This window comes from Phaethon aethereus (genome assembly GCF_964289735.1).
Source record: "Phaethon aethereus genome assembly, chromosome: 1".
NCBI classification, from domain to species: Eukaryota; Metazoa; Chordata; class Aves; order Phaethontiformes; family Phaethontidae; genus Phaethon; species Phaethon aethereus.
Genome location: NC_138575.1, coordinates 51888168 through 51908673, shown reverse-complemented (window position 1 = coordinate 51908673; position 20506 = coordinate 51888168). Strand labels below are relative to the sequence as shown.

General features: G+C 43.2%; 1 protein-coding gene across 1 annotated transcript; it reads left to right on the top strand.

Moving 5' to 3' along the window:
* Window positions 1-764: 764 nt before the first annotated feature.
* On the top strand, window positions 765-20149 carry UBE2N (ubiquitin conjugating enzyme E2 N; the record flags this gene model as incomplete). The annotated part of the gene is made up of 4 exons (XM_082001446.1): window positions 765-794; window positions 18947-19193; window positions 19368-19508; window positions 20109-20149. 4 exons carry the CDS (start codon window positions 765-767, stop codon window positions 20147-20149), a joined length of 459 nt encoding a protein of 152 aa, XP_081857572.1.
* Window positions 20150-20506: the final 357 nt, after the last annotated feature.

The following is a 20506-nucleotide window of genomic DNA, read 5'->3' as shown; positions in this document are numbered from 1 at the left end:
AGGATGCTTGTGATAATTATACCATAACTTCTACAATATTTCCCTTTCTGCTAAAAAAGGAGGTTCACTAACCAGGTGTTATTAAGACAAAGATGTTCTAAGATATCTTTGTGACAGATTTAGTGACATTCACACTGCCCAAAATCAGGAAATGGTACACGTTGTAGCATTACAGTGCACAGGAGACACCGATGAAATCCTTATTCTGTCCGTGTTGACTGATGACCCCACACGCTTATCACAAACGGGCTTCTCCTGCCTTTGCAGGTAGCCGGTGCGAATCACGGAGGGGGTGCATCGGAGGCACCGTAAGCAGCGCCGGCAGCTGGGCTCTGCCAGCTCGAACCGCGGTGGCCTAGGAGGCCGCTGCCCGCTTCTCCTGCAGGACTTGGGGCAACCCGCCGGCTTGTGAGGAGAGGCGGTAGCTTCGCCCCGCCACCCGACGCCGGGGCGGCGCGGCCTCAGGCGGAGGGCGGTGCGGGCGGCGGCACGCCCCGGCCCTCCTGCCGCCTCGCGGCCCCCTCTGCCGCGCTCGTGCCCACGGACAGCCCAGAGACCGCCTTTCAGCCGAGGGGGCCGCCCTGCCCGCAGAGCGCCCCGCGGCGGGAGCGGCCGTCCGGCGGCAGGGCGGGCGGGTGCGGCCTACATTGCCCAGCGTCCCGCGCCGAGGGCGGTGCCACCGGAAGCGCGGTGCGGACTACTTCCGGCTGTGCGCGAGCCCCGAGCGGAGGCGAGCCCGCGAGCCTGCACCCCGACGAGACAAGATGGCCGGGCTGCCCCGCAGGATCATCAAGGTACCCCGCCCTCTCCGCTGCCGCGCCGCGTGGGGGGCTTGAGGGGTGGCCGGGCCCGCTCCCGGTCCCGCGCGGCGGGCAGGGCTAGGCCAGGCGCCGCTTCCGGTGCCCGGGAACCGGGCCGCGCGGGGCAGGGCGGCTCCCAGGCCTCCCCATGCCCCTGCCGGGCCTGGCCGCCGCGGGAGCCAATAGGGGTGGGGGCGCCGTGCCGGACCTGGCGTTCCCCTCACCGCTTCCCGCTGCCGCTGTCGGCGGCTGCGCGGCCGCCCGCGGGGGCTCCCGGGCCCGGCGGCGGCGTGCGCGGGCGGCCGGGAGCGGCTGGGCCCTCCTGGCGGGCCGGGGGCGGTGGGCGGGAGCGGGTACATGCCTATCACGGTAACCGCCCGTGCGGCGGCAGTGCCTCACGGCCCTCGGTGCTGCTGTCCGCCGGGTGCCTGCGCGCCCCTGCCGGGGCCTGGAGCCCGAAAGGCACCGGGCGCACCCCCACCCCTTTCTGCCGGCCGCACGGCGCCCGGCCCGTCCCTGGCTCCCCGGCGCAGCTTTCGCCGTCTTTGGGCTGGGGGAGCGCGGCGGCGGCGTGGTGGTGGAGTCCCTTCTGCTGTGCCAGGAGGGACAAAATACAGCGAGGCGTTAAAAACACTGTGCATCCGTAGTGGTACATGCTAGGCCAGCCTGGTTACTGCTACGTATGCTCCGAGCTGTCGGCCCTTACCATATTAACGTGTTCGTGCTGGCGGTTCAGTGTCTTGCTTCGATTTTCATTTACCGAGCTTTGTAAGGGCTCTCAACTTTGGGGTACTTTCAGCTGACCCTCCGAGTGCAGTTTCAGTTTAAGACTTGAATGATCTGGAGTCACTCAACAGAGACATAGGTAGCTGTGTTGCAAGCTATCGAAAAGTTGCTTGATCTTGTAGCTGGCGTGGATGTTCGTGCCGGTCTGCTAACTCCCGCTCGCTTTGCAGTGATATGAATGGAACCCCTCAAGTGGGCGATCACTGCCTTTAGAAAAGTTACTAAGTGATTCCAGTGAGGTTTGTTAGCCTTCATTGGAAATGATGGCACCTTCGTTACTTATTGAAGTGAATGAATGTCACAAACAATTTATAATGCTGTGAAACTCTCTTGGTTGAGCACGCAATGTTGGCAACCATTGTAAAACGCCTGAGTAGAACGTTAAATAGCAGGTGAAAAAAATATAACCAGATTTTCTGTAAAAAGTCAAGTTATCTAACAGGTGATAGAGGAGATAGGTAAAAATAAGGCAGGAGTAGCGTTAATCTTGGGTGAAATAGAGTAAACTATGATTACAGCTCAGAATTGCAAGTAGTAAAAATAATGAAGACAAATCTTACAGAATAAGTTTGACACTCATCCAGCTGCCTTAGTGCACAGCATGCAAAGCTGAATAGTTTTCATGTGTGAGAGGGAACACTGATTCATAATACAGTGGAACTGGTATTCATCATAGAGTTGTGGCAAGAGCTCAGTCATGAAGCTGGTGTCCATAGGGAATTGTCTCCCCTGAATACAACCAAGAAGTGCACCCACTTGTGAGCTGGTGCATAAATTTCCTTCTTGGTGCTTTTGGTTTCTTCATGCTTTTCTAGAAAAAACCTGGAGCAACCTTGACTCACTTCAAAGATGTGTGATGGCATGGGAATGTTTCTTTTCTTCCTGGAGAGGTGAGGTGGAGTGCAGCAGAAGAGAGTCCTAGAAACTCTGTATTTCCTCCAGAGGATCTCCCTCAGAGTTTTGGGGTTTATTATCTATTACAGGGTGGTGTGTACGGTGGGTTGTGCATAGAAGTTGTTTGCAGAAGTCAAGAGCTTTTAAATCTCAGATTGCATGTGTTAGAAGACTAGTTCTTTAGCTCCTGTGCTGTGCATGCGTTGTCAGATGTGCATACTGTCCAGGACTTGAATCTGACTAGTTATTACAGCCTCAAAAATGTGCAAAGTCATATTTTGAAATATTGCAGCTGCAGAGGTGCAGACCAAGAAATATGCCTGCTTGCGCCTTCAGGATTCTTGAGTGAGAATTGTTTTGACCTCTTCTGTCCTGCCAATCTTGATGTTAGTGTTAAATTTCCTATTGCTAGTTGCCTTAGAGGGAGGGGAGAGAGTGAGCTTTGCTACTAGTGAGAATTTGAAAGATCAGGTAAAGGAAATGGGGGAGGGGGGAGAGAGAGTAGAAAGGAAAGAGCGGTAGAAAGGTGAAAAAACTCCAATAACAAGAAGATTTGATTTTCTTTATGCACAGTAATAAATTTTGTGATAAATAAATGGTTTAGGTTACTGTTAGGAAAAGACCTTCTCCCTTTGATCCATATGCACCCTTTGTGTTGTCCTCTGAGGAGGTGGCTGATTTGGAATAGGAGTGTGTATTTGGACTGTAATGAAGCACAGAATCTAGCTAACTGCTCGAAATGCAGTTGGCGTTCCTTGTCTTGACCGACTGCTGGCAGATGGCCTGGCTCTCAGGTTGACTAGCGGCCCTGTACTCTTCAGCCTGCTGCTTTGCTATGTGCAGGCTGTCATCTAGCCCAGTAGGAGAGCAGTAGCCTTCCCTGTCTCAGCAGTGAGCTCTATTTATATTTCCAATACTTTCCCCAAATTCAATTAAAAGGTGACAGTATAGATGCTGCAAAGCAGTTGTTACAGAAGATACAGAATTAGTCCTGGTTTGCTGTCCGCAGATTGCTTAAACACAGACTTTAAACAAGGGTGGGGGGTGATCTGTAAGCTCAAGAGATGACTTGCTTTAGAGTTACGACAGTGTTAGCACATCACGAATGGTAAGTAGAAAATGATGATATAGTTTTGAATCTTTAAAGATATATTTGGAATTGGAAAACCTTCGGTCTTGTGAATAGAGAAGAGGTATTTTTTATTTTCTTCAATAGTCCAAAACCAAGGGTCCTCTGAGAATCACCTTGACAAGAAAAATCTATTAATGTAAGATGAAATAAAGCTGTGGTGCAGCACAGTTACACAGATGTGTGTTTGATGCTGTAAACTTTTTTCCTACTGCACAGTATTAGAAAGTGAGCCTTTGCAATATACACAATAAATAAGCCCAGCGATTTTTACTTTCAAGCACTTATTACACCAATTCTCTCCAGTGTTGCAAAGTCACGTAGCTCCAGTTGAGTGAGGAGTTGAATTGCATCTGATTTTTTTTTTTTTTTTTTTTTTTTGGCTGACATTCAAACCACTTCATTGCTGTATCAAGTGCAGTCACTATATCTGAATGGGATGGGCAATGCTGCCTCGTGTCATCTTTTCAAATGTGTTTTCTGCTATTTTCACTGCTGCAGTGATCTCATCGTTCATAATTTGATGTCCAGGTCTATGTGTTAACTGTGTAACCAATTGTTAGTAGCACTTCTGTTACAATCACTGCAAGTGCTCATATCATGAGGTAAACCATCTGAAGCAGTATCTGAGATTCCTTCAATTTTTTTTATTAATGAATTTATCAGTGTTAAATTGCTGAGGCTTTGATTTCCTCCTCTGCGTGGTAGCGTGGTGGTTGTTTGAGATACTGCTTCCTTGCTGTTTACTGTGAGAAGCTATTTCCACATTCCTGCCAGTGAGCTCCTGCTTGCAGTATTTTTTGAGAATCTGGGTAACATTTGGACTGATGAGTTATAAAATGCTGTAAAAATTTCTGGGAGGTTTTATGGGGATTCTCATGGTGTATGTGGTGATAGGCATCTACAGTGTTTGGTATTAGAGGCCAGTATAATCTTTAAGCTTTGTATGTTAAGCTATAATCTATAAGGTTTATATGTTTTTTAAAATATAAATCAGGTATTTAGTCTGCAACTTCTGAAACTTTCTAGAAGGTCTTAAACATTATTACTGGCAGCCAACATGAAGGTTCTCACTTTGTCTTGGAAGCTATGGGCTTCTGGGGCATGGACATCTGTCTCCACATGAAAATTTAAGTGGCCATTACTTTTTGATTTCTCAGACATTTCTGGCCACTTTTAAATTTCCTGGATAAACAAACTAAAAAAAGGCTGGAGGTAAACTTAATACCTTTTTGTGGTATTTTGCATTTGCTTGGATGGTGGACTGGCATAGGACACATTACTTCTGGAGAGTGCTGTTCCTTGGCATTTGTCAGAGAAGCTGTATCTTTTGTCTTTGTAATGTCTTTTCGCCTCTTGTTATGCTTGTTTGAATCTTGTGAATAACTTCAAATTTGACAGAATGGTGAAAATTTCGTGAATTTTCAGAGGGGTTTTTGTACTGTTCTTCTTAAAACCACCCCCTCACCAGTGTAGGAAGATAATACACATGCTACTTTGTGACCCTCTCTGAGTCTTTTTGCCAGGTGACTAGTATAGCATAGGCTGGCTGTGATAGTGGGAGGGGTGTACAGGCAGGTATTGGAAGCCTGAAGTTTGGTATCTTTTGTGGAGGTGTGGGAGGGGGCCTGAGAATGAAGCTCAGGCCCAGAAGATAAGAAACCTTTCAAGTTAGACCAAGGTACCAGTTTTAAAAGGAAAACATGGAGCCTTAATAAAGAGGACACTGAAAACTTTCCCACAGCCTTTTCCTTAAAGAAGCTTTCAATAGACACTAGAGAATAAAAACTGAGGAAAAAAACAGCGAATAGTCCAACTAGAGGCAAAAATCTTATTTTTTTTTATTGCTTTGCATGCAGTTGTTTTATACTGTACTTGTCTGTTATGTTTACATGGCTATCATTGTATCATCAAAATTTGTTTTGTGTAACAGTCTAAAAAAGACATTTTCATAGTCACATGTGACTGGTGGGTTAATAGTGAGAAGCAAGGGGCAATTTTTGCATAGATGGTGTGGTGGGTTGACCCTGTGTTGTGATTTAACCACAGCTGGCAACCAAACACCACACAGCCACTCACGCACTCCGCCCTGGTGGGATAGGGGAGAGAATCAGAAGGGTAAAAGTAAGGAAACTCATGGATTGAGACAAAGACAGTTTAATAGGCAAAGCAAAAGCAATGCACACAAGTGAAGTAAAACAAGGAATTCCTTCACTACTCCCCATGGGCAGGCAGGTGTTCAGCCATCTCCAGGACAGCAGGGCTCCATCACACGTAATCACATCATGCTTGGGAAGACAAATCACTAAGGTTGGAAAGGACCTTCAACATCATCAAGTCCAACCATTAACCCAGCACCACCATGTCCTGAAGCGCCACATCCACACGTTTTTTGAACACTTCCAGAGATGGTGACGCCACCACGTCCCTGGGCAGCCTCTTCCAATGCTTGACCACCCTCTCGGTGAAGAAATTTTTCCTAATATCCAATCTAAACCTCCTCTGGTGCAACTTGAGGCCATTTCCTCTCATCCTATCACTAGTTACTTGGGAGAAGAGACCCAACACCCTCGTTGCCACAACACCCTTTCAGGTAGTTGTAGAGAGCAATAAGGTCTCCCCTCAGCCTCCTCTTCTCCAGACTAAACAACCCCAGTTCCCTCAGCCACTCCCCATAAGACTTGTGCTCCAGACCCCTCACCAGCTTCGTTGCCCTTCTTTGGGCACGCTCCAGCACCTCAGCATCCTTCTTATAGTGAGGGTCCCAAAACTGAACACAGTATTCAAGGTGCAGCCTCACCAGTGCCGAGTACAGTGGCACAGTCACTTCCCTAAATGCCATCACTCCGAATGCCCCCCGCTTCCTCCTTCTTCTTTCCCCAGCTTTATATACTGAGCATGATGTCATATGGTATGGAATATCCCTTTAAGTCATTTGGGGTCAGCTGTCTCAGCTGTGTCCCCTCCCAGCTCCTTGTGCACTCTCAGCCTACTTGCTGGTGGGGCGGTGTGAGGAGCAGAAAAGGCCTTCACTCTGCGTGAGCGCTGCTCAGCACTAATGAAAACATCTCTGTATTAACAACACTGTTTTCAGCACAAACCCAAAACATAGCCTCATAACTTCTGTGGAGAAAACTAACTCAGTCCCGACCAAAACCAGCATGCCCTGGCTGGACACCAGGTGCCCACCAAAGCAGCTCTATCAGTCCCCTCCTCAGCTGGCCAGGGGAGAGAAAATACAACAAAAGGCTTATGGGTCAAGGTAAGGACAGGGAGATCATTCAGCAATTACTGCCACGGGCAAAACAGACTTGACTTGAGGAAATTAGTTTCATTTATTACCAATCAAAATCAGAATAGGATAATGAGAAAATAAACCCCAAATCTTAAAAAGACTTTCCCCCCCTGCCTTCTGTTTTGCCTGGGCTTAACTTCACTCCTAGTGGCACAGGGGGATGGAGAATGGGGATTGTGGTCAGTTCATCACATGCTGTCTCTGCTGCTCCTTCCCCTCAGGGACAGGACTCCTCATACTCTTGCTTTGCTCCAGCGTGGGGTCCCTCCCATGGGAGACGGTCCTCCACAAACTTCTCCAACACGAGTCCTTCCCACGGGCTGCAGTTCTTCATGAACTGCTCCAGCCTGGGTCCCTTCTACAGGGTGTAGTCCTTCAGGAACAGGCTGCTCCAATGTGGTTCCCCTGCAGGGTTGTAAGTCCTGCCAGCAAACCTGCTCCAGTGTGGGCCTCCCATGTGGTCACAGCCTCTTTTGGACATCCTCCAACTCTGGTGTGGGGTCCTTCATGGGCTGCAGGTGGGTATCTGCTCCACTGTGGAGCTCCATGGGCTGCAGGGGGACAGCCGGACTCACTGTGGTCTTCACCACAGGCTGCGGGGGAGTCTCTGCTCCAGTGCCTGGAGCACCTCCTCCCCCTCATTCTTCCTTGACCTTGGTGTCTGCAGAGCTGTTGCTCTCACATTCTCACTCCTCTCTCTTCTGACTGCTGCTGGTGTTGCACTGTTTTTTTCCCCTTCTTAACTCTGTTATCCCAGAGGTGCTACCACCATTGCTTGTGGGTCCATCTTAGAGCTGGCTGGCAGTGTTTCTTGTCAGACGCAGGGGAAGCTTCTAGCAGCTTCTCACAGAAGCCACCCCTGCAGCACCTCTGCTACCAAAACCTTGCCACGCAAACCCAATACAGATGGCATTTGGGCAGAAGCTCTGTATGAATTATTGTTTGCTTTAGCCACACTTTGATAGTTGACTCTGCACTGTATATTAATGCAGGACTAATGCAAATGTGCTCCATCAGTATAACCGCGGGAATGGTTTACACTATTAGCTTGGTGAATTTACTTATGCCTCACTTTACTATAGCTGGAGATGCACCATGAAAAGCCTGATCTGTGCTAGTACATAGATAATCCTCTAGGAATTTGCATAGGATCTCAGCTTCACAGTTCCAAAATCCTGTAATCTGCTGTGGAAAATTCGAGAAAGAGGTCATTCTCAGGGGAAAGTGACGCTGACGTTAAAAACGCCCCTCTTCAAGTTACAGTTGTTTGGCAGCATGGTCTTCTAAGAGTTGGGCAGATTCTGGATTTTTTATCTGAGAAGGCGACCTGGAGTATGTTTGTTTTTATCATCTCACTATATGTGACTTTGCAGTGGTTAAAATTGTGTGGTCATGGGAACTGGAGAACCAGAAGTGTGTGAGGGAAGATTGTAAGTGATCCAGAGTTTAGGGTGCTCACTTAGCAGAGCTGTAGTTTCAAGTTGCTGGATGGTTGTTCATAGATTGAGTACTGGGTAATGGTTTCTAAGTCTCCTGTACCACTGTTCTATTCTTTCTTTTTTACAGACTATGGCTTTGACATGTTGACATTCAGAACATTTTCTTGCCTGTTTGGCGGGGTAGATACAGTCGAGGCTGGTGATGGGGTCTGAGAACCTGCAGGGTGATGGAAGCATTAGTGTACAGAGAGGTTAGCCCTGTAACGAGTCCAGGAAGCGGAGGCATGTGGGATGCTGATGCTCAGGGATTATATGGCAAGGAAGAGAAGAACTCGTGTGGAGGCCAGCTACTGGAAACCACAAGTGCAGCCTTCTATTTATGATGCTTGACCTTTGCTTTACAGTCTAACGGGCTTTATTGCTAATCTTTTTTTTCCTAAAAGGCAGACATTGTTTTCAGAAGACTTTCTCCAGTGTAGTTGTTTTACAGTGATACAGTTTTAATCTAAACATTCTGAAATCTCTCCGACAGTATGACATCTGCTTAGGTAGCCAATTTATTTTCAGTCATGCTGGTTGTTATAGCCAGTTCTTTACATAACTGTAGTAAGTGAATTGATAGACCCTAGAAAAATTTATGCCAAAATGTGATGTACTGTTATAAAAAGTTTTTGAATTAAGTCTTTGTGGTTTTCTGAGGCAGCTTTTTCCCTATATGTAGAAGATGGTTTTGACTGCTATGTTTCACTTTCTTCTGCTGCCTCCCCCTCAAAAATCAAAGCAAAACCATGCATGTGGTTTACCTTCTTGTGTGCAATTTATCAGTTCTTGGTGAAGGAGATCAGTGTGATTTCCAACCTCCCGCCCCCCCGCCTTATCCCACTCTGACAGAACAGGAAAGAATTGCCATTTGGCAAGTAATTATAACTTGTCTGTGTGCTGATATGCAGCTTTAAATTTCACCATATGCAGCTAAAACCTTTAGTTTCTATTTCATACTCCAAAATTAATCCAAACTATTAAAGGTAGTTGGAAGATAATGGCACTGGTAGTTGGCAAACATTTCCTGCAATCAGAATAAAAATATGAAACAAATGTGTGTTCTATGTAGTCTGAATTGATATGCTAACATTGGTGGTGTTCGTCTGTGGTTTTTGCAGAGAGCCAGCACAAGGCAGAAAAGTTACTGCCTAGTTCAGTGAGAGTAACCAGAAGTTCTCAAGGTGATTAGCATGTGGTTCATGTTGAGCAGCCTTACTGTATAAACAGATTTAGCCTGGGCTGTGCTGGCACAAGAGTTTTCATGCTGCTGTGGTAAACTTGGACTGAGGGACTGATTTGTCTCAGATTTCTGTAGTAAAGGTTGTTTCTTAAGCCAAATCACTTCTGTGATCTCATTTGTTGTTTGACTTTGCAAATGCTTGGACCGCATGGAACGGTGACTGTACAAATTAGCACTGCTGCTGAGAAGTTAGAGCTGCCCATTCAGGCAAACATTTGCATTTTGTGAGGAAAGGAAAAGATGGAGGTAGTTACAGATGGGAGTGAAGTTGATCAAGGACTGAGAACTAGGCTGAAATGGGGGGGGGAAGGAATTTGACTCCATTGTAAACTCAACAGCTGAAGCCAATGAAGAATGAGATAAAGGACTTGCACTAATTTTTAGTCATTGAGAGTGGAACTTAGGTGTAACTTAAAAAAAAAAAATCTTTGCTTTTTGCTGTTGGTAGTGAAATTTCTTCTGCTTTAGGAATCTTCCTGGAGGGCTTGGCAGCAAATGTCAGATCTTCTCCAGGAAGCAAATATTGTAGAGGCTGATGAGCAATCAGTTAAACTGAAAGATACCTCGTTTTCCTCATCACACCTTCTCCCACATAAATTGGTATGTGTGGTACCCTCCAAGTGATTAGTGTTACCATTTCAGCTATAGCAGAAAATGGAGCTAGTGGCTTTCTTTTTACATCTGTCATCTCTTTTTTGAAAAACTCTAATTTGCAATATCATCTGCAGAGTTTGAAACTGTCTACCATATCCTAAAAAGTGCTCTCCTCTCTAAAAGTGCTTCTTGATACAACAGTTCAAATGTGTTTCACATTAAAAGTCACCTTGCGATTTATGCTGTTGTGGGTTGACCTTGGCCAGCTCTCCACCCAGCTACTCACTCTCCCCACCTCATCCAGGCAGGGGGAGAAAATAAGATGGAAAAGCTTATGGGTCAAGACAAAGACAGAGAGATCACTTCCTTCATGGACAAAACAAACTTGACTTGGGGAAAATGAATTAATTTATTGCCAAATAAAATACGGTTGGATGGTAAGAAATAAAGACAAAATTAAAACACCACCTTTGCCCCCCTTTTCCCACACCCAACTTCAGCCCTTCACTCTTGATTCCTCTACCTCCTCTGTCCCTGATGGTTGCAGGGGGATGGGGAATGGGGGTTTGTAGTTAGTCCATAACAGCTCCTCTCTGCTGTTCCCCCCATCTCAAGCTTTTCCTATGCTCCAGTGTGGTCCTCTCCATGGGCTGCAGCATGGATGTCTGCTCTACTCTGGTCCTTCATGGGCTACAGGGAATCTCTGTTCTGGTGCCTGCAGTACCTCCTCACCCTCCTTCTATGACCTTGGTGTTCACACTAATTTTGCTCACACTCCCCCTCCACCCCCCTTCTCTGTGTGATGTTTTCTATCCTTTCTGAAGTACGTTTTCCCAGATGAGCCACCAGCTTGGCTGATGGGCTCAGCCATGCCCTGTGCCATGTCTGTTGGAGCTGGCTGGGTCTGGCATGGCACAGCGCCTGGCCTCTTCCCACAGAGGCCACCCCTGGAGCCCCACTGCTGCCAACACCTTGACACCTACACGCTGTACGTATATATGTCTAGGTGGTTATGCAGTTAAATTAGACCATACCAGATACAAGTCTTTTGTCCGAAAGAAGTGAGGCAAGCTGATGTGTCTGTCTTTCAATCTAGGTGCCTCTTTCATTTTACCAGTAACTTTCTTCTAGGCCATCTTGGGACTGTTCATGCAGCGTTGCATTCTGTTGTTCATTTTATAAATGGCCAAGGCTACCAAAGAAATTTGTTGTGTAGCTAGATGTTTGGAGACCCTTGCTTGCACCACCTGTGGAAGAAACGTTATCAAGAGATGTGCAGGTTTCATTAATTCGTACTGATGGAAGATGCTTTTACCCACAGCCAACGGTTCATCAGTTTCTGTTGGGAGTTACTGTCCTCTGCTAGATGGCAGCAGAGTTTGTATGCTGTCAGTCAACATTTTTGGGTTAAAGATCTAGTTAGGAGAGTTGAGAGTTCACTTTTCCTGAGCTGAATTGGGAATGCTGACAGGGTTTACTTTCTGAGTAGATTTGCAGGATTGTGATTTCTGGCAAGGGGACAGCAATAAGCACTCGGAGTTCAGCTGTGAGCTGTAATTCCTGTTGCAGATTAAGTCTTATTAAGACAAAGATACCCATCATCTGTCTTCCCTGATCTGTTCAGAATAAAGCCACTTAGGGTTAGTTGAACCTACAGGTAAAGGTGGATATTACCTAGATTTTTTCACTGTCTGAAGTAGACTAGAGAGGGGTTGTACCTTGCTTTGGCCTGACAAAGTTTTAGGGGTGTAACCTCCATCTTAGTAGGTGATGCTAAAGGTAAGTTACTTGACTACTGCATAGAAAATTGAGCTAGTAGATGCGCTGCTGAAAATACAAGGAATCGTTCCCCTGAGATGCTGCATAAAGATGTAGTATTGTGCCATTTTAAATATTTAACAGCACTAAGACCTCCATATTTTCTCCTCATGGAAGAGGCCTTATTAATATTTTCTGTTTTGAAGTTTCAGAATAATTTTATCACAGCTATGTTGACCTCTGAGAGTCTTAATGGTGTTACCGCTCTCTTTAAGGTAGTAGCGTGATGCTGCTAGTCATGAGGATGCTGTTCTGTAGTCTCAACACTATAAAAGGTTGCTAGGTAACTTTATAACAAGTAAGAAGATACACAGAGCCTTTGTTTAAGACTTTTATAGATGATTGAAGACTTTGATTTAGCAGTTTACCATCTGTAACTGAATTAGCCTCCTTTTCTAGTTAAGCTTCTTCCTCTCCTCTGCATTTCCTTTTTAGGTTGGTTACAGAATAGTAATCTGTTACACTAGTATCTCACTGTGATTAACGTTGCAATCTCAACTCAACTAAACCATCCGTTTCACCAAAAGGAGCAGTGTGTTCTCCCATCCTTTTGACAGCATGTGTTTGCGCCCTTGTTCTTGTTGGCACAGCTGTTTGTGTGGACATGTGGTGAACTGCATCAGGGATGCTTCTCCCTTGCATAATTTTTTTTTTTTTTTTTTTTTCCTATCAGATTGACTACATGTTATGTTTCACCATGAGATTGAGAGACAGCTGTACAGGCAAAAGTGAAGGTGCATAATAGGCTGAAGTGGAAACTCAGCATAGCTTTTTTTTTTTCTTCCTTTCCCTAGTGGCTGCTCATTTATCAGCTTAAAACGTTCAGGCTTTGTAAGGTCTTGGGATTTCTCTAAGTTTCCTTTGATCTAATGGATTTTATGAATTTCACCAGGTGATTTCACAGATGATATTTAAGGACTGTGTAGAGCAGAAGATGGTGTTAGATTCTGTCAAAAAGATGTGAGATGCTTCAATTGTAGCATCTCACTAGAGACTACTGTATGTAACTCGTACATTTAATATGCAGAGTTTTTTTATTTACTGAAGGTAGCTGTATAGCAGTAATATTGAATATGAAATAAGAATACTGGGGTGTCTGTCAGGAAATTGAGCATGCAAGACAGCTGAATTACAAAGCAAAGCAAATTTGGCTGATGACATGGACCTTGGATTTCTTTGAGCTAATTTGTGCTGATTTTGCAAGCAAGCTTCTTTCTTAAATTCTAGTGGCCTTCATACAGTAGCCTTAAAGTTCCTGTATTTTGTATGTGATAGATAGTGATTTGTTCTTAACTTTTTTTAGCCACATGCCTTGGCAGGCAGTGTGAAATTTGTGTTCATTAACTATTGCCATAGTACAGGGAATGGAATTGCAATAACATTTCCAAGCAAAGAACATAGTACTCCTTCCTAAAAAACAATGAAGAAGCTTTAAAAATTGTCTAATCCTGTGCAACAATTTCTTCTTTCACTACTGGAGTGACCTCTGTCAGACAGGTGAAGCTTTAGACATTTCAGTTCAGCTGCAGTGGTTCTGCTATGTAAGAAATAATGTTTGTTTGTTTGTTTTTTCAAATATTTGCATACATGAATTTTCTGATTGTATTTATTTGCCAATGTGCCGCAGTTTGATCCTGCCTTTTCTGTTGGCAGCAAGTAAGACTTCTGAACTAGCTTTTTGTTTTCCAAAAATGTAACATACAGAAACTTTTTTTGGTTGTTTTGACTGAGGCATTGGCAGCCTGAGGCTTTTAAAAACTCTTCTGCAAGACTGGAAGTGATTAAAGTAGTAGTATATTTCTAATGGATTCCTTCTTTTTATGCTTGTTCATATCTCCACGTGCTCTAACAATTGATTTTTGTGCATGTCTGTATGGAAGCATCTTCTGGGTTGTTCAGGTCACTTCCTCTGTCTTGTTCTGGATGTGCGAATGAGGAGAATCCTGGTGGTTATGTCTGCTTTTCAGTAACTTTTCTTTTTTCCTTTCACTGAAAGCATGATAACCAAGCAAAAGCTCAAAGAATGAAACATACCCCTCTGCAAATGGATCTCTCGTGTTTGCGTGGCTTCTCTGTCTTGGCAACATGGAAAACCCTCACCCCCACCTCCTGTTCTGTGTGTTCTAAAGATCACAGTGCTCTGTCTTCCTGAGGCCTCTTGTCCTCACAGGTTACTGTAAAAACAGGTTGAGGGTTTCTCCCTCCTTGGGTACAATTAGTTTTCAATTTAATGTCTTCATAGAAGAATAGCTATGCAGAACGTCAGCTACACCATCTGTCCCATCCATATCATCTGTCACTCTACTTCAGGCCACCTGTGTTAGTAAGAAGAGCTTTGCTTTTGCTTGTCAAAACACCATCAACACTTCTGTGTTTTTTAACTATTTAATTAAAAATAAGAAAGATAAAGGGGGGAGGGGCATAACCAGTTGTGAATGGCAGTGTTGTGGTGTTTTGGTTTTTTTTTTTGTTTGTACTGACTGGCATGCATCTTCATTTTGGTTTTATTAATTACTTTTAGTCAATGGAAATTATGACATTAACTTGGAATTGGAAAAAGTGGAGTAAAAGCAGGAGCCAGAAGAAATCTCAGTCTAAAAAGATTGCAGAGTATGACAAATAGCAAAAAGTGCCTATGGCAGCATGGGATACTTCATTAAATGCTTTAGAGCTCAAAATATGTCCTGAAATCTCTTCTGTAAAACTTACTTCAGTTTGCTAGAGGAAAGCTAATAAGAAACACTGGAAAGGAACATCTATTTGGAAATTTTTATTCCCATGAAGACAAATTAACTGCTCTATTGTAAAAACATTTCTTGTGAGCAGCAGAACTGTAAACCATGGTTTTCTGTGAATTTGTCCTTCTTTAGCATGTTAATATTTGCATGTCCCACCTTTTTGTGTCCTTACTAGCAGGGTTTTTGAGAGACAAGAATAGTACATAGTTGGGTGAAACGAACTGGCCAAACAGCATGTAATATCAGAGTCCTTCATAGTCTTCTGTAGCACTGAGCTTGGTTTCTTTCTTAGCCAGAAACAGGTACAAAATGTACAGAAAAGTTGAAATTGGACAAAGGGTTCGAAGGCAGTTTTGGGGAGAAAGGGAGAAGTAAGAGATTGCATAAAACTCACTTCCTCAGCTAAAAAACTGTTAGATTTTTCCCTAAAAAGATACTGTGAAGTATTGCGTATGTTTGATCTTCCTAATTAGTTAAAAAAGTTGGGAAGTTAAAAGTTTAATTAGAAGTTATTTATTTAAACATGTTTGAGAGGCTGTTTTTCATTGGGTAACCATCCTCTGGGGAAAGCAATATAAAATTACAAAATAAGATCAATATGTAGTTAAACATTTCCTTATTTGTAGATTGAGTCCGCATCTTGTGACTGTCTTGTGGGTGACTTACAGGGTGGTGGTTTGGTTTTGTTTTTTTTGGTAACATACACTTAAAAACAAATCTTTAAGTAGTTCAGTTTCCTGACATGGTGTATAGTGTTGCCCTGTGTACTGACAACTGTTTCTCTCAAATATGACTTATTTCTCCAAGTCTTATGGCAAATCAAATAGATTTTAGTATCAGCGTGTCTTTAACTGGCCATCTTCCTGTAAAATGTGGAAGTCAAGTCCCTGATACCACTTTGGAACTGGACCTACTTGTATGTTTAAGCATTTTATATGCTTAGACCTTAAAATGTAACTTATTGATTCATTTCTCCCTTTCTGTTCCTTTTCCATGGTTTCCCCAAATATATTGAAGATATTATTATAAATTTTTCATAATTGAAGGGCAAAAGCTGCCTTTACTGTCAGAATTTAGCAGGTGGTGTTGATGTATTTAAGTACAAACATTTCACATTTTGTTAAAAAATGGCATCTTTCTTGTGTTTTTCATAGTCTAGCAAGCTTGTCTATGTTAAACTGTTTTAAAAAGATGCCTTTTCTGAACTGAAGATGTTTCTCAGCTTTTGCATAAAATGGTAGTGATGTATGTTCACAGGAGGTGACCTATCATTTTGTGTGTGTCAGAGGAGTTTAGCCTGGCGCTTGCTCTCTTGGCATGATGGCTGCATCAGAGTCTGGTGGGTATGAAAGATGAGTGTCAACCAATTCCCTGACAGATTTCTTGCAAGTATTCCTCCTCATCTCTGTCTGAAAGCAGCTTCAATTGTGCCGATAGCAGTGGAGCTCCATACACAGTGCAGGAAGTGAGGCGTGCTTGCTTAAAGCACTTTTCATCTAATATTAATGTTCCATAGCGGGCTGTATGGGTTCTGGGTTGCCTCGGCACTCGTGTAGCTGCATGCAGCATAAATGCTTTTCTTTGCACTCCCCTTTTTCCGTGGTGTTTCATAGCAAGATAACTGCATCCACGTAATACAGAGGCATAAAGGGCTATCTGAACATGAGGACACACTAGCAGTGGTATAGGCCCTTCAGTTTAATGTGGTACCTCAATTAAAAAAACCCTGTTTTTCTCATACATGGGCTTTCTCATTGTTTGTTGACAAATGGTTTTTAGTGGCAGAATGTGCAGCTCGCAGCCAGGCGTTGCTCCCGCAGTTACGCTGGCAGGTAGAAGTGCTGATGCTGCTGCCAGAGAACTGCTGATTCTGGGTTATTTTAAGCCAGGACTGGCTGCCCAGTACGGCTACAGTGAGCATACTGGCATAACTAGGCAGGCAGTCTGGGGACCAGAGTGACTGAGTGGGGGCTAGGGACTGCTGAGATCAGCCCAGCTATTAAAATGTGTTATCTTTAATATTAAAAAAACCCCACAAACTTAAATTTGAGCATGCCCATAAGAACCAAAACCATGATTTGCCTACTAGTGCCTATCTGGCAAAGTCCAAGTGGAAGCAGCTGGGAAGAAGTTTAAAAATTGGGTCTTTTGTTAAGTTCTGTCTTCTTTAATTTCAAGTTGGCTCACTGTGTTAGTTTGTATTTGGCATAAGATACAGTTTCGTCTGCCAAAACTGCCAAGCTGTAATAAGTATATGGTCCTTCATAAATGGAAATCTAGATTGTCCCGTTCACCTGTGGTAGCACTCATACTGAAAACTTCCTGAAAGAAATGGGGAATGTTTTATGCATTTACAGGGATAATCTATAGTTTCTTACTCACTGACTTTGATACCACTGAACTAAAGCTTTAAGCATTCGTTATAACTGCTTTTCTACAGAATTACTGTACAAGTAAATAGCAGAATACAAATTTTGAGTACGTTATAAATTTATGTGTGTCACTTAGAATATACTTGCAGAAGGGAGTGTAGACAGCTCTAAGATGACACTTGGATGGCCTTCCAGTAAGGTGTATAACTGGCCTTGGCAGCTAATGCCTGTGCAGATAAATAGGCAATATGTAGTCACAATGAGGAATTAGACCAGATAAATTTATTTTTATGTTTACGTATGTACATAGTAATGACTTCAATATTATGATTTGTAGGACCTTGACATTTTTGAGATGAATAACTGGATTTTGTCATTGCTATGACTTCACTTCTTTATGTTGTGTATTTGATTATTTTTTGCTCTTGAGGTGTTATTTAACTGCATCAAGACATCCATATCACTTAAATGCTTTGCAAATTTATTTCTACAAAATGCCAGTGTTGTAACAGTCCATACACAGATTGTATTAAGCCAACTATAGCTAATCTGTCTATTTTGTGCTTGTATTAGCACTATTGTAGACACACAGAATAAATATGCTATAAAATTAGAATAATAAATTAATATTACACCTACAGGTTCCAATTTTACATCAATAGAAACAGGATCATTTTTCTTTGTGAAAGCCAACACAGAAACGTGGTGAAAAAAGTTAACTATATAGTAAAAACAAGCTAGAGGAAAAGCAGGAAATGGGTCTAAAATTACCTGAGGAAATGAGGCTTCTGCAGGGCTTCTTGTCCCTGCCTGATGTCCTTTTGCCTGTTTCAGCATCAGGTCCTTTTTTATAAGAAGGAGCAGAATGGTGCCTATAAGACTTGTGAAGATTGACAGCAGAGGAGAGGGAAAGATGACCAGGACTTGGTGGGTCTGTCTGCATCGTGCGTTAGCGGGATGGATGGACAGAATGTGGGCAGCTCTTGGCTATGGTCACAGCCTGGTGCCTGAGGTAGGCTTGGTGCTGTAGGCAGCAGAATTGTGCAGCATAGAATACAAATCTCTATAGGAAACCGGACTTCCCTAATTTTGCTGCTTACAAAACAACTTGCCTGTCTCCTGCTGTTTGTTAGGGTGTCTTTAAACATGCTTATACGTAGGCTGAGAGTGCTCACACTGAAACTATTTATGCATATATATGTGTAACTATATAAAACATCCTTAAAATCACCTTTAGCATTGCAGCAGATTATTTTAAATTCTTCAAAGCTGGATCTGATTCCAGCACAAATGTTCATCTTAACCACAGAATGGTAGGGATTGGTTAATAAACCAGTCCACTCTTGTTAGAGTAAACCTTGAACACTTTCTGTGGGTGATTAACCCCTTTGGCTTTTCACTTAGAGGATTTTCTGTTTAAGGTAGAATGGGAAATGCTTTTGGTATTCTCTGAAGTGCTTTCAAGTATATTGAAAAAAATAACAGCTTGGCAGTAGATTAATCAGAAGTTAAGAAATTTGAGGGCAACTTAATTGTTATCTATTACCTTGTGCTATAGAAGCATGCACTGTTACAGCAGTTGAGGGATCTGGAAGGATGTGCGTACCAGTTTACCACATCCTCATCTTTTTTTCTGCGGATATTCTTTGACTTCAAGCTGTTTGTCTAACATTGTTTCTGTGGATGTAGGCAAATCACTCATAATGAATATTTACTTGTTGTTTTTAAAATAGTTTGTACAGGTCATTTATTTTTAAATGGGTTATTTGTTACATTGCCTCTTCTTCTTCTTCTTCTAGGAAACCCAGCGCTTGCTGGCAGAGCCAGTCCCTGGGATAAAAGCAGAGCCAGATGAAAGCAACGCACGTTATTTTCATGTGGTCATTGCAGGTCCACAGGATTCCCCCTTTGAGGGTGGGACATTTAAACTTGAACTATTCCTTCCAGAAGAATATCCAATGGCAGCTCCTAAAGTACGTTTCATGACCAAAATTTATCATCCTAATGTAGACAAGCTGGGAAGAATATGTTTAGATATTTTGAAAGGTAGGTGCTTCCTTGTTTTCTTTCTTTTGATCTTACTAAGTACAGAAACTTTTAAATTAACCCTAAAAAGAGATTTCATTTGTTTAAAGAATACCTTGCTTGTCCTTTTAATCTGGGAGAGGAAAACTTGCTATTTCTCTATGGTGTTTCATACTGCTATAAATGTCTCTTCAGATAAATGGTCCCCAGCTTTGCAGATTCGTACAGTTCTGCTATCAATCCAGGCTTTGTTAAGCGCTCCCAATCCAGATGATCCACTAGCAAATGATGTAGCTGAGCAATGGAAGACCAATGAAGCCCAAGCCATAGAAACAGGTGATGTATCTTAGACCTTTTTTTTTCTTCTAGTTTGGAAGTAACCGATTACTAATTGGTTGGGGGATGTAAATCCTGACCTCTTGTTTGATGTCTGCAACTTGCAGAAACCATTATTGCATACAGTCATAGTCCAGGTACCCTTGAGTGTGCCTGCAGTAGTCTGTTTTCCAGTCTGTGAGGCTTGCTAGAAGAAAAGCTCTCTCAATCTTTTTATTTTGATTTTTCATGTTCCTAAATTGGAAGCATGTCTAATCTGCAGTTGTGCTAAAATAAAAGTACGCACCACTGCTTTTCCTCTAAAGCTTAAGGAATAGATTATCTGGTTTCAGAAAGTATACCTCTTCCATACCTGCTTCTGTTGGAGGCTGTAATGGATTACTTTTGGATCCACTGCAGTCAGGCCACTTCTGTAATACACAAAAGTTGACAGCTGCTGGGGTTCAAAATTGCATTTAAAATCTCAGAACTGATATACTTGCAGAACTGTGTACTTGCAGCAGTGGTATAAAAGTGATCCTTAAAAATATGTATTTAAAGTGACTGTAATAAAACCTGAAAAATACATCTTTTTTTAAATGTGTTTCTTTTTCATTACAGCCAGAGCATGGACTAGGCTATATGCCATGAATAATATTTAAATGCGCTTTCAACATCAAGTGTGCATCACTTCTCCTGTTCTGCCAAGACCTCTTCCTTTTTTGTTTGCATTTAATGGACACAGTCTTAGAAACATTACAGAATAAAAACCCAGACATCTTCAGTCCTTTGGTGATTAAATGCACATTAGCAAATCTGTGTCTTGTCCTAATTCACTATTGTACCGCATGAGCAGAGGCTAGAAGTATCATCTGGATTGTTGTGAAATTGTTTGAAAGCAGCAGCACATCTCTGCTTTTAATCATTTTTCCCATCACGGTTTAAGTATAAGCACTGTGAATGAAGGTAGGCAGGGTTAGCTGTGGGGCTTCTTGTTTTAATTTTGTGGGCTCCTCCTC